This window comes from Triturus cristatus, chromosome 6 (genome assembly GCF_964204655.1).
Source record: "Triturus cristatus chromosome 6, aTriCri1.1, whole genome shotgun sequence".
Taxonomy (NCBI): Eukaryota; Metazoa; Chordata; class Amphibia; order Caudata; family Salamandridae; genus Triturus; species Triturus cristatus.
Window position 1 is genome coordinate 962,921,169 of NC_140589.1, and position 15,903 is coordinate 962,937,071.

A 15,903-nucleotide genomic window follows, 5' to 3' on the forward strand; every position below is an offset into this window, starting at 1 on the left:
AGTATTAAGAGAAAATGTATCCTGATACTAGTCCACATACTAGCTCGACACGTTATTCATACTCGACATACAGTTTTAAAAAAAGTAATCATCTCCCTATATAATTCTTAGAAATAATACATTAGGGATCGGAGGGCAGAACTCATAACCTGTCTCCATTCCTCCTCAGGTCGAAATCCAGCTGCTTTTTAAAGTTTTAGCACTGTTTCGGACAATACAAAAAAGTATCCGGAACCTAATTAAGCTTTACGTTCCAGGCTGTAGTAAGCATAACTGCTTAAATTCCTACCTGTACGCACTTACTGGTTTGGTCTATTTCTCTTCAAGCATGCCTTAAGTGGAACTATTCCACCTCTTTATTCTTTGATAAAAAGACACACATTCTATTTTGTTATCTTTCACACCTAATTTCGGTGGAGACAATGGGCACATATCCTTGCTCAATCTGTTATTCTTGAACTTCACCATTCTTATGTCTAAGGTGAAGGCACGATGCAGATCTACTTTAAGTCAGCAAAAATCTCAGTGTATTTTATTAGATTTTAACTATCTTTTTAGGCAATTGTGTGGCATTCCTGATAAAGGCGCAGAGTGTCCCGAAACGAGCATAGAAGAAGATCTATTTCATTGCCACTGTTGTTGTATTAGATTTATTGTGTTTTTGTTTTATATTATGTTTAGGAGAATCTACATGTATTAGAATATTTCACGAGATTGTTCACGTTGTAAACATAATACTCTTTTTTGTGTGGTTTTGTACATTTTTTTATTTTAAAATCAATACTTATATGCATATGATGTTTTATTATGTTTTAGACGATTATGAATTAAAATTATGAATTTTTAAGCAATACCTGTTTGGTTACACTGAGTCCAATGTATCAGTCTGCCTTTAAAAGTATGGTCTATTAATTCTGTAGATTGTCAATTGCCTAGGGAATTTCTTGTCATTATATAACTTGCCTGCCCTAGTAATTGTTATATTATTTCTGCGGGGGTTCCAGTTATTTTCGCTTAGTTTGAATCCAGTGACGCAGTGAGCCAGGGACTGTTAGACCTGACATCCTTGGCGTGGGTTTTTCCCCTATCTTTTGCCTCTGCTACCTGGATTTTTGATGCTGTGCTGGATTTCGTTTTTGCTGGTTTAGATGCTTTGGACACTCTGCCACTGCTAATCAGTGCCAGAGTGTAAGTGCTCCCTGTGTAAAATATCATATTGATTGGATATACCTGATTGGCATATCTGTATCACCATGAAGTCGCTAGTAAAGTGCACTGTGTGTGCCAGGGCTGGTGATGACGATGCTACTAGTGGGTCTGCAGCGCTGATTGCGCCACCCACCTGTGTAGCCCTAAAATGGTGTCTCAGGCCTGCTGCCGCAGGCCTGCCTGCAGTCCCCGGACTGCCATGTCCTCCTGGCCAGTGTCCACACTGGCCGGGCCTAACCCTTCCCTTTTTATACACGTCAGTCATCCCTATGGGAGGCCCAAGGTACCCCCCTGGGCAGGGTGCAGTGTATGTAAAAGGTAGTGCAGGTAACATGTTCTGGTAGTGAACAACGGCCATTTTGTGTGTTCACTGCTGCAAGGTTATCTTGCTCCATAGGCTAACATGGGGGAGGCTGGTGCCAATGGCTATCAGCCTATCTTCTCATAGAAACAAGATAAGACATGAGTGTTTGATATCCCTGAGCTCAGCATTTAATAACACATCTTTTAGGAGAGGTTGGTTTTAAATCCTGAGTTGGAGAGCAGTACTTTTTAGAGAGTAGCTGTTCTCTTGTCCGACCCTTCTGTGTGCCTGGGCATGCTTGTGGATTGACTGTCTGGTTTGAGAGTGACAGGGGCTGGGGATCCCCCCAGGAGGTTGGCTGAGTCAGCCCTTTGCTGAATGGCGACATTTGCAAGTAGAGTGGAGGAAGGAGATAGCACCTGGGAGTGAATAGGGCTGTGCCTGCCTGCCACACTGCTGGCTCCACCTCCTGCTGGGCGGCTGACGACTCTACCCCTCACTCTGAAAAGAAAGCAGAAGCCAGGAAAACAAAGTGCTCCAGCAACACCCAGAACTGGATCAGACCGGGCTCAGGACCCACTTGCACAAAGACTTCAAAGACTTTTAGGGGTATAAGTACAAGACCCCTGACAACAGATTTTTAGATTCTACAATCAAGAGGAACCTCTGCTGAAAGACGGACCGCTGAAGGACTGAAGGAAGATTGCCTTGCTGTGTGCTCTAAGGGCTGACCTGTTCTGCTGTGCAACTGAAGCTGAGGAGGAGAAGGGGCCTTGCTGTGTGCTGTGACCCTGCCTACTTGACCTAACAAGACTTTGCTGTGTGCTGTGTCTTCAACTTTGAATCTCCAAGGTCCTGAGAAGAGCTGGCCTCCTGTTTTGCAACCCAGGGACAGAAAGGTTGCCGAGACTTCAAGACTCTGCTGTGTCCCGTGAAGTGCGCTGACTGCTCCCTGCTTTGCTTGAGGGAGCTGCGCTGATCTGTGCCTGAAACCGGCTGCCGCGCTGAGAAGATCGACGTGCTTATCGGCACCTGTGCTACGGCGCATTGAAAAATCCTGCCCGCAATTCACCGCCACGGCCCGAGGGCCCGAGATCGACCAGGAGCTGTGCCTCTCCGTTCCATAGACCGCGAAGAACGAAGCGAGGAGGCCACGACCGGATTGGTTGACGGCGGAGGCTTGGCCGGAGGAACCGCGCTGCGATTGGCGGAGGCCCGGTGACGTCTGAAGTCGTCCCTGGGGGCGCGTCGAGGGAGCCGCGACCTGATTGGCCATCGTCCTTGAGCTGCAGGAACTCTGTCCCGGAGGAGGGCTCTGACGCGCTGAGTCCTTGCGCCCCGACCCGCAGCCTGGTGAGTCCGTGCAGGGAGAGGGAGCTTCTGTATCTGTTGTGACAGCCCGCTTAACCCCCGAACGTCCTGCATAGCTTGTGGGGCCAGGGGACCAACGCCCGGGGTGCATTTGCCTGGAAGAGCAGCCGGAGAGGAGCGCTTCAGTTATAAGCGCAGGGGCATAGCTGAAAAAGGATTTTCAGTACTGAGAGCCTAACGACCTATTCTTAACACAACCTACCTCGCACAAGAGACTAGAGACTATCCTTTTATGTTCCTAACAACCCAAGAAAGCGATTAATGTGCAACGTTATGATAATTGATTTTTACTGCTGCAACTAGATAAAGTTATATTTTTGATATACTCACCTGTGTGGTCTACATTTGTGGTGTACCGGGGGGGGGGTCATTGTGGTTGTTACTTGCAAATACGTTACACATTGCCTTGGGGATAAGCCTGTCTGCTCGAGCCAAGTTACCTAGAGGGTGAGCAGGGGTTATCTACCGTGTGTGTCCCTGTACCCTGACTAGAAGCAAGGGTCCCTATTTGGTCTAAGGTACCTACCTCTGCCAACTAGAGACCCCCAGATCTAACAGGGACCCACATCTGTATTTGTCACCCCGAGTTGGACTGGTATGCCCAGACGTGGGTCTCGTGCTCTCCATGCCACTGAAGTCAAGTTAACCTGGCTGATGAGTGATAAAGCCCAGAAACCAGTCCCAAAATGCTTGTTTCAGGTCCAGGGAGAACCTGGCCTGGCAGTTTGGGCTGGATGATTCCCATGGGGAACACGGTCAAGACTGATTTGCATAAAACTGGAATGGCATGGGGAGCAAACAAAAGATGGATTTAGGCCCAGTTCTCTGTACTGGGGTGAATGTTTGACATTGATCAGCATTCTCTCCATCAATTGTTCTTTGTATATTTGTCACCCCGAGTGTGACAGGTATGCCCAGACATGAGTCCCATGCTCTCCATTCCACTGGAGTCAAGCTAGCCTGGCTGATGGGGGGTGATGCGCCGAAACCGGTCCCAGGATGCTTGTTTCCAGTCCAGGGAGGACCTGGCCTGGCAGTTTGGGCTGGACTGTTCCCATGGGGAACAGGGTCAAGACTGATCTGCATATGACTGGGTTTAAACTGGAATGGCATGGGGAGCAAAACAATGATGGATTTGGGCCCAGATCTCTGTACTGGGGTGAATGTTTGACATTGATCAGCATTCTCTCCATCAATTGTTCTTTTTGTATTTGTCACCCCGAGTGGGACGGGTATGGCCAGTTGTGGGTCCTGTGCTCTCCATGCCGCTGAAATCAAGCTAGCGTGGCTGATGATGGGTGTGGTCCTGAAACGGGTCCCAGGATGCTTATTTCCAGTCCAGGGAGGATCTGGCCTGGCGGTTCGGGCTGGACTGTTCCCATGGGGAACAGGGTCAAGACTGATTTCCATATGGCTGGGTTCCAACTGGAATGGCATGGGGAGCAAATCAACCATGGATTTAGGTCCAGATCTCTGTACTGGGATGCCTGTTTGACCTTGATCAGCATTCTGTCCATCAATTGCTCTTTTTGTATTTGTCACCCCAAGTGGGACGGGTATGCTCAGACAGTGAGACTCATGCTCTGCATGCCACTGAAGTCAAGCTAGCATGTCTGATGAGGGGTGATGCCCTGAAACCGGTCCCAGGATGCTTATTTTCCGTCCAGGGATGACCTGGCCTTGCAGTTTGGGCTGGACTGTTCACATGGGGAACAGGGTCAAGACTGATTTGCATATGGCTGGGTCCTAACTGGAATGGCATGGGGAGAAAAAAAAATATGGATTTAGGCCCAGATCTCTGTACTGGGGTGAATGTTTGACATTGATCAGCATTCTGTCCATCAATTGTTCTTTTTGTATTTGTCCCACCCAACACCCCCGAGTTGGACGGGTATGCCCGTACGTGGGTACCGTACTCTCCATGCCACTGAAGTGAGGCTAGGCTGGCTGATGAGGGGTGATGTCCTGAAACAGGTCCCAAGATGCTTGTCTCTGGTCCGGCAGGGCATGGACTGGCAGTTTTGGGCTGAACTGTTCGCATTGGGAACAGGGGCAAGACTGATTTGCATTGGCTGTGTTCAAATTGGAATGGCCTAGGGAGCAAAAAAACAATGGTTTTAGACCTAGATTCCTGTACTGGGGTGAATGTTTGATATTGATCAGCATTCTGTCCATTAATTGTTCTTTTTGTATTTGTCACCCCAAGTGGGACAGGTATGCCCAGACGTGGGCCCTGTGCTCTCCATGCCACTGGAGTCAAGCTAGCCTGGCTGATGAGGGGTGATGCCCCGAAACATAGTCCCAGGATGCTTGTTTCCGGTTCAGGGAGGACCTGACCTGGCAGTTTGGGCTGGACTGTTCCCATGAGGAACAGGGTCATGACTGATTTGTGCATGGCTGGGTTCAAACTGGAATGGCTCGGGGAGCAAAAAAACTATGGATTTAGGCCCATATCTCTGTACTGGGGTGAATGGTTGACATTGATCAGCATTCTGTCCATCAATTGTTCTTTCTGTATTTTTCTATTTCCTAAAGTGGCATAACTAATGACAATCGTGAAATTGAAGAAGATAAAAACAAGTAAGCAGTTTTCTCTGAAACCAAAATATTTTTTCCACCAAACACATTCTATTTCCCTAGCAACTGTGTGAAAAAGTGGTGGATTGCAACTCCTTTACAAATGGTCCCCCAGAGTGACTCCACACTAAACGAAGGACTGCCTACAGTGACCAGATCTGTGTTGGCAATTTCCTTAAACTTATGTGCTTGGGAGAGTGTCCCAGTGTTCAAACCCCACAAACTATCCCTCCAATCACATACCACAATTCTACGAGCAACTCTCATAAATAATGGCTGAGTAAATTTGAAGAGCCCATTGCTATGCTTTATTTGAAACTGACAAAGCAGTTTCAGTAAGGTTCAACTTTGCAACCTGTGGAATACACATATATCCTATGCACATTCTGCGCACTCATTCATGCTTTACGTTCACATGCATACAATATGCATCTTTCCATTGCAGGCACCAGTGTCAGGTGTTTCATGGACTAACATACACATCTGTTTGTTAGGTATAGAATGTCTTTTGCATTTTCTAGAGCATCTACACTGTTGTTTTGGACCAGATATTTATGCATGACTGCTATTGTTTGTGTTTACCCATGTGTATTCTTGTATTTGATTTGTAGGCATTCTCAGAAAGTTGATGAGGTAGGTTTTTGGGCTTCAGTGTGGTCCCACATAGTGGAAAAAACTGCAAAAATGCTGTGTAATATTGGTATTTTAATTGTTTTATCTTGATGATTTTAGAGTTATTTTGTATTGTATGGATTTACCAGGGCATACGTAATGCACATATCCTTAAAATACCCGTTTTCGTAATAATTTCAAAAAATATTTGAATCGTATCCAAATTATAAATTACTTAGCATATCAACAGGAGTAAGTTTAAGAGACTTGTACGCCTAGATTTCTCCCTCTGAAACCAGCACAAATGGGTCATTTTATTCACCAAAGTCTAATTTAGATGCTTAAAAGCTTTGTGAATTTGACCATAGTCTTGTCTTTTTTCTCTTCCTTTAAGCATCTGCACCAGTTACCATTTAAAAAAACCCACTTGTTTTCCACCTATTTGGTTGTGTGACAAAAATGCAAGAACAATTAAATACTTCATACATTAGCTAACTTTATTTATATGTCCTTGGTGTCTAACTGCATTCGCATTCTTCTAACTTCGGAGTATGTCAGACAGCCCGACCATTCATTTTGTGTGGCAAATCCTGATGTTCTATTAAGCTGTTATTCACTGTCCTTGTGAGGCAGCATGGCAGTAGCCAGACATGCTGGTCCTTGTCAAAACCCCAAAGGAAGGTCTACTCAACCCACCTGCTGCTATCCATTAAAGACATGCAGCACAACATCTTGGTGCTCTCAAGTTCATAGGGATGGCTACTAGCTTTCAACAGACTGTGACGCACTGTCCAGCTTTGCCTGTGGTATAAATGTGAACACAAAGCTAGTGGCTGCTGCCATGGATACATTGCCACTTGACCTTGAACTGGAAAGGTCTATTTTTGAAGTAATACTAAATAAAAGCGGCAAATCAGGCAGCTGTAGCGTCCTCCCCAGCCCGGCAAATAAATATGCCACACATGGCGCTCTATAACAGAAGTCTTTATTCTTCCACATAGGTTCACAGACTGAACTCTCATTATGTCATAACTGTTAATAACCACACCTCAACACCTCCCGGCAAGCTATGTAATTGTCTGTTCAGTCCACTCAGAACCACAAGGGTCCTAGCGCGCATAATCTTACAACACTACCCTTTGTAAAATAAAAAGTATAAACAACAGTCACATCATAGTCTTTCAATAAGTTGTTGAAGCACTCGCACTAGATGGCCAGATCGAGTGGTATGAGGAAATTGGAGATGCACTTTGATTGTGCACTGATGACACATGGTCTGATGTTTAATATGGACTATTAGGCAGGGTTACCTCATTTATGATTGTAAGAGCTGACGAACTTTGAGGTAAATGCTTAAAGTGTGACGAGTTCTGTGTGATGGTCTTTCTGTGACAATGAGCCATCACCATGTGTCCTTTGCCCGTCACAACTCTCAGAAGATTGACAGCAAATGGAGTCTGTTTTCCGCTTTCATTTCTGCTTGACCAGGACCCAGTCCCAATCATCGAAGATTGTTTCCTGAGCTCGTTGACGCCGATCGGCATATGTTTTCTTTTGCATTTTCGTGAAGTGTCTGTGACATGAACCTTATCAGCATTAATGGATCGGTCGATCTGTTGGCTGTCCACTGTGGCATTTTGGTTCTCACAGCTCACCCACATAGCAAGGTGGCGGAACATTCACCAGTTGTGGAGTGAGGAGTTCAACAATAAGCATGTAGGGCTTGACACATGGCCTGGTTTACCTCAATTCCCTTCATCGGTGCTCGTTGAACTACCCTTTTGAGGATACCTATGAATCATTCCGCAACACCATTGGCTTGGGGGCCACAGAGGTGTACTCTTTTGAACCTGATACTGAGTCTGGCTAGAAACTCCTTGAATTTGTTGCTATTGAATGGCAGATAATTGTCAGATTTGGGATATCCCACGCTGCAAAGATGTCATTCAACCACTCGATAGACTTGTCATGAGCTTTTGATGATTTAGGGGAGAGGATGTGGTCTGACGGCTAGAGCTGCCGACTTTGGAGCTGGGAGACCAAGGTTTGAGCCTCGGGGCCGCGTCCACATCTTGTGATTCTGGGCAAATCACTTAATCTCCCCGTGCCTACCAAGAAGAAAATAATGAATGTGTCCTTGTGTAATCTAATCGGTGCTCATGTAAAGCACTCCAATACCTTCGGGTCGAGTTCGAGCTATATAAATATGCACAAAAAAAAATAAAATTAAATCTTCTACTAAAAGAAAAGTGTGAATATTCATCAATGACTACAATGAGATGATGTCCATCTCTTAAGGGGCCAAAGAAATCAACTGCAACTGTTTCCCAGGCATGTGCAGGAAGGTCGGACATTTTCAATGGATGATGCGTCACTTTGGGGTAAAGGCAGTTGCAAAGATGGCACTTTTTTAGTTCCCTCTCAGTTTGATCATCTAGGCGTTGGAACCACACTTGGTTTCTTAGGGCTCTTTTGGTGGCTATGTTACCACAATGTCCTTCATGGGATAGTTCAATGACTCAGTGGCGGCTGGTAAGGTATGGGGTGGCGGGTTGAAAAGAAGAAAATCACTTTCCTGATCTCGCAGCGTTTCTCCACCGTCGCGTCTCTCCCACTGCGAGTGAGTCTCTTCTAGGCACCGGAAGCACCCAGGCTCCCCTAAGCCAATCACAATGATGCAATGCTGCGTTGTGATTTGTCTGAGCGCCGTGGCCAGGTAATGGGGGCCTGGGCATGTTCTCCATGCAGGCTGTAATGCAGCCTGCAACGGCGAACATGGGAAGTGTGCCTGAATGTTTGGACGCCCGAGAGGGCCAGTCAAACATTCATGCTCATTTTTCTGAGTGCACAACCACTCCTCTTTTCCGACATCAGGGGAGCCATGCCTCACCCTAGCCTGACCATGCGAAAAATAAAATGATGATAACTTCAATTATTATCATTTTTTTTTCTGTTTACGCTGCTCCGTGAGCAGTGGCCGGCGTTCCTCCGCCTTAGCGGAGGAGCCGCCACTGCAATTACTTGATTCTCAGGTATGATGACTCTTGACCCTCTCAATACAACACCTTCCTTGGTAACGGACAGTTCATCCTGTACATTTTGAATTTTTGAAATTCAACATCATCAGCAAGAGGTTGAGTACTCTTCTTACACGACTGAGTTGAAATGATGTCTTTGAGGATAAGCATGTTGTTGTTGGCTATAGTAGAAGCAATAATCTGTTCAACGGATTGGGCTGCTGGCATGCTGGACCTCCCAATGAAGTTAATGTTCTCCTCAGCTGCTTGAATGTGGAACTAAGACAATGTAGCGAGACTCGTGAAAAGTGATCGGGAGGGTTCCGATCTTTACCTGGCTGGTATGCAATTGCACTGTCGTACTATTCCAGTCGCAACCCCCAACTCTCAATGCAAGAGGAAATCTTGACTTTCGGGTTCCAAAAATAGTTAGCAACACTTGGTGGTCTGTAACGATAGTGAAACATTTTCCATATAGAAATACATGAAAATGTTTGAAGGCCCATGCTACAGCCTTCTTCGGCTGAGAATAGGCACCTTCTGTGTTAGACAGGCTTCGATTGGCATAGGCCACAATGTTTCTATGAGCATTCGGATGACCATTATGTTGAACAAGGATTGCCCTCAGTCCTACTGGGCTTGCATATACTGTGATCTCAGTATGTAACTTGGGGTCAAAATACGCCATCTCAGTTGCATTCTCAATCGCGCCTTTCATTGTTTTGAAACTTTGATCACATTCAGGAGACCACTGGAAATGGACATTTAGTTTTGTGAAGTCTCTCAATGGGGCGCTCACAGTAGAACAGTCACAAATGTACCTTGAGTGATAATTGGGCATACCTAAGAAGGATCACAGCATGGTGACATCTTGTGTGGGGAAAGTAGCTGACAGTGCTGGTACATTTTCTGGGTCAGAAGACATTCCCCCATTAGAGAATATGGGCCACATGTATCAAAGTTCCTTTCTGCATTCCCAAAATAGCAAATCTTAGGTAATCGCTATTTAGGTAATGAATGAATGAATGAATGAATTCGGATTTCTAAAGCGCGGGTAGCTGCCCTGAGGCGTCCAAGCGCTAAGCATATCTCTGAAGTTTGAGTAAGGAGGAAGGCAGATTCAGTACCATGGTTATGTGGTGAACAGGAGCGTTTTCAGCTGTTTGCGAAAAGAGAGAATGTCGGGGTTTGATCTGAGATGCTGGGGTAGGGCGTTCCACTTTTTAGCCACATTGAAGGAGAAAGAGCGGCCTCCGGATCTTGATTTCTTTGTTTGCGGTACAATGGCTAGATTTGCAGAAGTGGAGCGCAACTGTCTGGTGGGTATATAGGGTGTGATGAGAGGGAGGTTGATGGTCGGGCCTTGCGACCAGAAAGTCTGGTGTGCGATGCAGAGTGATTTGAAGTCTACTCTTTCCTTTACATGGAGCCAGTGCAGTTTCCTCAGTCCGGACTTTACTGAGGATCTGCGAGGAATTTGTAAGAGTGTTCTGGCTGCGCAGTTCTGTATTAATTGTAGTTTGCGCAAGGTGAAGTCGGGAGCTCCGAGATATAATGCGTTTCCATAGTCCAGCCGCGATTGGATCAGGCCCAGGACTACGGTTTTTCTTGCTTCAAAGGGGAGTAGAGGCAAAATCTTCCTAATGACTCTCAGGATACCAAAACAGGTGGCAGAAAGTTTTGTAGCCTGTTGGTCAAAGGACAGGGACCTGTCGAGCCAGACACCAAGGCTCTTAATGGCGTCTTTGGGTGTTGGGGCCGGACCTAGGCTGGTGGGCCAGAGATTGTCTATGGTCGATGGTAGAATGTGACCCAGGAGCATGAGCTCTGTCTTGTCTCCATTAAGTTTGAGACAAGACTTGGTCATCCAGCATTTGACCGTATCCAGGCAGCCTGCAAGATCTACATTTGCCGACGTACCGCCCGCCTGTGCCAGGGAGACCACCAGCTGGGTATTGTCCGCGTCCGTAATGCAAAATGGCGTGTAAGAAAATAGCGATTCCCTAATAGCAATTGCTACAGAGTTTCAATCACAATTAAGCATTCACTGTTAGGAAATGCTGCTCCATTCATTCCCATGGTTCTAAAGCCCCATAGGTGTGAATGGTTTTGTATGACCGAATTTGTGATGACCTAATTGGTGATCGCAAATTATCAAATGTAAAACCAAGGGTGCCCAGTGGCCTAAGGCTCCTCTGAAGCACCCCAAAACAAATGCGTACATATAAATCGCACATATGGGCATGTGTGTGCTACATGGCACTTTGAAAAATGAATTTTTTTGCATTTTTGAAAATTGCACATGGTTACCATCGACTTAGAGTCAATTATAATAGCATTTCCTAAATGCCCAGTTTGCATTTAGGAAATGGTTGGTACATGTGTTTAGGGAATCACAAATTGTGATTCCCTATTTGGAGTTGCAATTTTAGGTAATCGCAAAAAATTGCGATTACCTAAATTGCACTACAAAAGCCTTTCATACAACTTGAAAGGCTATTTTGCATTCACAAACGGTCAAATTTAGCGATTCGCATCAGATTGATACATGTGGCCCTATGTGCCCAAAGAACTTAAGTTAGGTCTTGTGAAACTCACCCTTTGCTGTATTCAGAGTGAGACCTTCATCCGCAAGTAGTTGGCACATTTGTGTAAGAGCCTTGTCATGGTCCTTTTGCATTGTCTCAAATACCAGTATGTCATCACTGTAATTAAAAGCAAGTGTAACAGGTTGAATTATTCGACGTATGACATCCTGAAGTATTTCTGCAGTAGACGACAGTCCAAAACTCAACCTTTTGTATCTCAACAAACCAAGTCAAAAAAGTAGTAATGTACCTACAGTTCTCTTCCAGCTCGAGTTGATGGTATCCTTTCTGCAGGTCAAGACGAGAGAAGACTTTGGCTTCGTTCAGCTGCATGATTATGTACGCTATGTGTGGACCAGGATGTCTTTCTCTCCCAATTGCTTGATTGGGCTGGAGCACATTAGCTCAAATGTGCACCGCACCATCATTGTCCTTTGTTGGCACCACCACTATGGTCGAGACCCAGGGGGTAGGGCAAGTTGAGCGGTCAATGATGTCATGCTTCAATAGCATTGGGCAACAGGGCGAATGTCCTTCATAATATGAAGTTGCCCTTTCATTTTCTTAAGCCTCCCTAGGCCAAAAAACAACAGTGGGAATGGACTCACATTTTCAGATTGAGAATGGAGGTTATAGTTGAAGGACATCATTCCAATGTCAGCAGTAGTGGAAAAACTGATTATGTATGCACAGGATGAAGTTCTGTGAAGAACGTGAAGTGGCTCTTGCACTGACTTTGTTTTGTCGTACGGTTGCTTTATACGCCCTCAGGCTTTGCAACAGTTTGGCGGCAACCCACGTGTATACCTTTGTGTTTGGCGGGTTGAGGAGTGGCACAGGAGACAGGCTGTTAAACTTTTCGACTGGCATGATGTTAATTGTTAATTGCTGCACCACTGGCTATGATAAAGGTTATGGGGCAACTGTTGACCTTTATTGTGATCTAAGGGCAGTGGCAACATTAATTCTGTTGTTTTGTTTGTTGGTTTGTCTTTGTCCTTTGTTCTTCTCTGCAAGCAACCAAACCTACATGTGCATGTCTTTCTTTGGTCTATACCACCATGCACATTCATCTTCTCTGGCGCTTGATAATGACATTGACAAGCCTCTATAGGATGAACTTGATGACGATCGACTTTGTCTGGTTTCTACTTCTCGTAACTAATGTTGCTTTTTCGACTTGTCACATGGCAAGAATGTTTCTAGAACCTTGTGGTATCCATTTTCTCTTCTCGCTGTAATGCAGTTGTTTTTTTTTGCCTTGCAAACTGCTATGAAGTGGTTTTCTTTTGCGCAACCTTTCCACGTCTGTCCTATGGCTTTACATTTACCTTCATGGAGACTCTGAGGCGAATGGCTTCTTCGTCATTAAACTCATTAAACTTACAGTGTTTGATAAGCATGTCTAGTCTCTCAACAAACTCATCTATCATTTCATCATCCTGCTGTCTTGTTTGATTGAAAATTCACCTTTCATAGTCAACATTCAGCATCTGATTTTTTTTATTTACAGGGAAAATATTATTTCACAAACCCCACCAATGTTGGGGTGTTTTCCCACTTTTTACAACTGAAAAAATATTTAATTATTCCTTTAGATGGTATAATTCTCCAAAATCTTTAAGGATGGGAATATGCCTGACCAACTTCTTAATACCCACATAATTGCAAGATAGTGAGAATTTATTTCAACAGCTTTGACAGGAATCCCCTCCCTGGAACTCCCACAGCTTCGTCCCTGTGAGCAGATTTGATCACTCTGAAAATATCACTATACAGTTTGTGCCTGATTCACACAAGTAAACATACACATGTAGATTTCTTCACATGTAAATTTACATGCTACTGCACCTTGGTATAAATCAACACTTTTTTTGCTATTCACCATTTCTGAGTGCAGATGTAAACCGAGGTGTAGACTTGCATGTGCTCACCCTCTGTTGGAGTCTTCTGTAGCAGGATTTACAATGGAAAGTTAGTACTAGTAACGTTTCACACATACGTGCAGGTCTAGGTCATCTTAATGGATATCTCCCCATGGGAAATGTTGGAAATGTGCCCTTTCTGCAGGGTCATCCCAGATTTTGTTTGCCTTTTTGTTGAACCCTGTTTTTGCTGGCTATAGAACTCTTTGCACATGAAATCTGCTAGCCAGTGGTAAAATGCTTGTGTTCCTCCTTTCAATATGAGGAAATTGGTATACACCCGACTGGTTTATTTCACTTGCCTATAAGTCCCTAGTATATAGTGCCAAATGTACCCAGGGACAGTGAATTAAATGCTACCAGTGAACTGGAGCTCTCATTGTGCCATCCACTATAGTGGCACTGTAACACGTCTCCAGGCTGACCAGCAGCCTGGGTGTGCAGGTTTTAACTGCAAATCTGACCAGTCAAAATAACCTCCTTTTTGACAGACCTAAAGCTTCCATTTAAATATTTAAAAGTCACGCCTAAGTAGGGCTTATTGTCTATATGGTAGGGTGCATAGTATGTGAAAGTAGGACATGTAAATGTTTAATGGTAAACATGTGGTAAACATCTTACAGTGAAAACTATTTTTATTGTATCAGCTTGGGAAAGCAATGGTATACAATATTAAGTTTAATAAATGCTATCTCTGGGTAGGAAACTGCTACAAATATAATTTATGGACTTTTTGAAATATTTATTACAAACCAAATTCACTGGTGAATTCAGATTTGTATTAAATATTTTTGAAAGATGATTTTTAGAAAGTTGCATGTTACTTGCCTAAAGCCTCTAGAAGCCTATTTGCATGAGCTTCCAACTGTAACCCAGGAGCTGAATAGCCCTCTTAATGAGATGTGAAGTTACTCCTAGAACTGAAAAAATGGCCTTCAGTGGGAGAGCCGTTCTGTTTCTCTGGCAGGCTGACCATCTGGGCTGTGCCTAGGAACTTCATTAACTTCAAAGGGGCCTACTCTGCTACATTAGATGTAGGTAACACCTGGGCCTGCCTCCTTCCTTTGTCCTCCTAGCGAGTCAGGCACCGGGCTCAGTGGGAGAGGAGCTGGCCCGAACCAGTTTTGAGTGACCACAAAGGAGGAGTTGCTCATTTTCCCGATTAAAAGTCTAGGGGGGAAACAGCGTTTACAACGCTGTTGTTACCACGCAGGTAGGTAACAACGCGGTCGTTACAACGACCGCGTTGTTACCACGCGTGGCTTTACATCGCAAGTCGTTTCTACGACTTGCGCTAGGTGGCATGCAACACCAGGGAATGTGTTGGATTTTCAATCCAACACAGTCCCTGCTGTTGCGCTAACTGGAGTAGGAATAGTAATTTATACTATTCCTAAGTCCAGCGCGCCATCTAGCGCAAGTCATAGAAACGACTTGCGATGTAAAGCCACGCGTGGTAACAACACAGTCGTTGTAACGACCATGTTGTAACCTACCACGTGGTAATACCACGCGTGGAAACGTCATACATTCATTTAGGGGGGACACAGCAGCTCTGCGCAGGGGAAGAAAGGTTTTGACATGTTGTTTTTGTGCAGAGAGTAGCACCTTTGAATTGATTGCAGTAAAACCCACAGAAGGAAATGCAAAGGTGAGTTGGTTCACCTCTGGAATCTTTTACCAGATTGTTTAGGAAGAGATCAGAAGTTTCCCCAACCCACAAGCAGGCAGTGGGCATCAATATGGCATCCACAGTACTCTCCTCAGATCACTTCTGGACCTGTGGGAGAACACAGGATGACTGGCCTTCCTCTCTGTGATCTGAGAAGAGCCCTGACGATCTGGTACCTATAGCAAACAATTTGACTCATGGGTGCAAATGGCTGACCTTCTGTTTGGGCTACAGGGACACAAGCAGCATCCAGAGGCCTTATCCTGCATTTTCAGCTGACTATTTTCAACTGGACTTGCGCCCTGGACCCTGCTGCTGCTGGTCTCTGCTACAGTAAGTCCTGCCACCCATGTGATGTTTCCAAGGTCCTATACCCTTGATTCGTGTCAAAGTATACTCATCCTAAAGTTTTCTGAAATCTGGGACTTCGAAACATTTTGGCACCTTTTTCCTTTGAGAACCGGCAGGGGACCAGGACCTACCTGCCAAGCCAAATTGATGACTGTGCATTGATTTGGGCAGAAGATTCAGAATGCTCCCACTACCTGCTACTCTGTAGCAGCAAATCTGATTCAGCTGGACCTCGTGGATAAGTTCTCCGGCCTTGTAGAGCCCTCTTCAGCTACAG

General features: G+C 45.1%; 1 protein-coding gene across 2 annotated transcripts in view; it reads right to left on the reverse strand.

The window, feature by feature from the left end:
- The window catches only part of AIG1 (androgen induced 1), a 1,670,352-nt gene that overhangs the window by 211,000 nt on the left and 1,443,449 nt on the right, over positions 1–15,903 (reverse strand). Inside the window, exon 5 of one of the 2 annotated variants that reach the window (XM_085611671.1) lies at positions 11,689–11,795. The exons of the other annotated variant lie outside the window; for it this stretch is intronic. Within the exon in view, the coding sequence (XP_085467797.1) occupies positions 11,689–11,795 (107 nt within the window). The remainder of the gene's footprint in view (positions 1–11,688; positions 11,796–15,903) is intronic. 2 annotated transcript variants of the gene reach the window in all.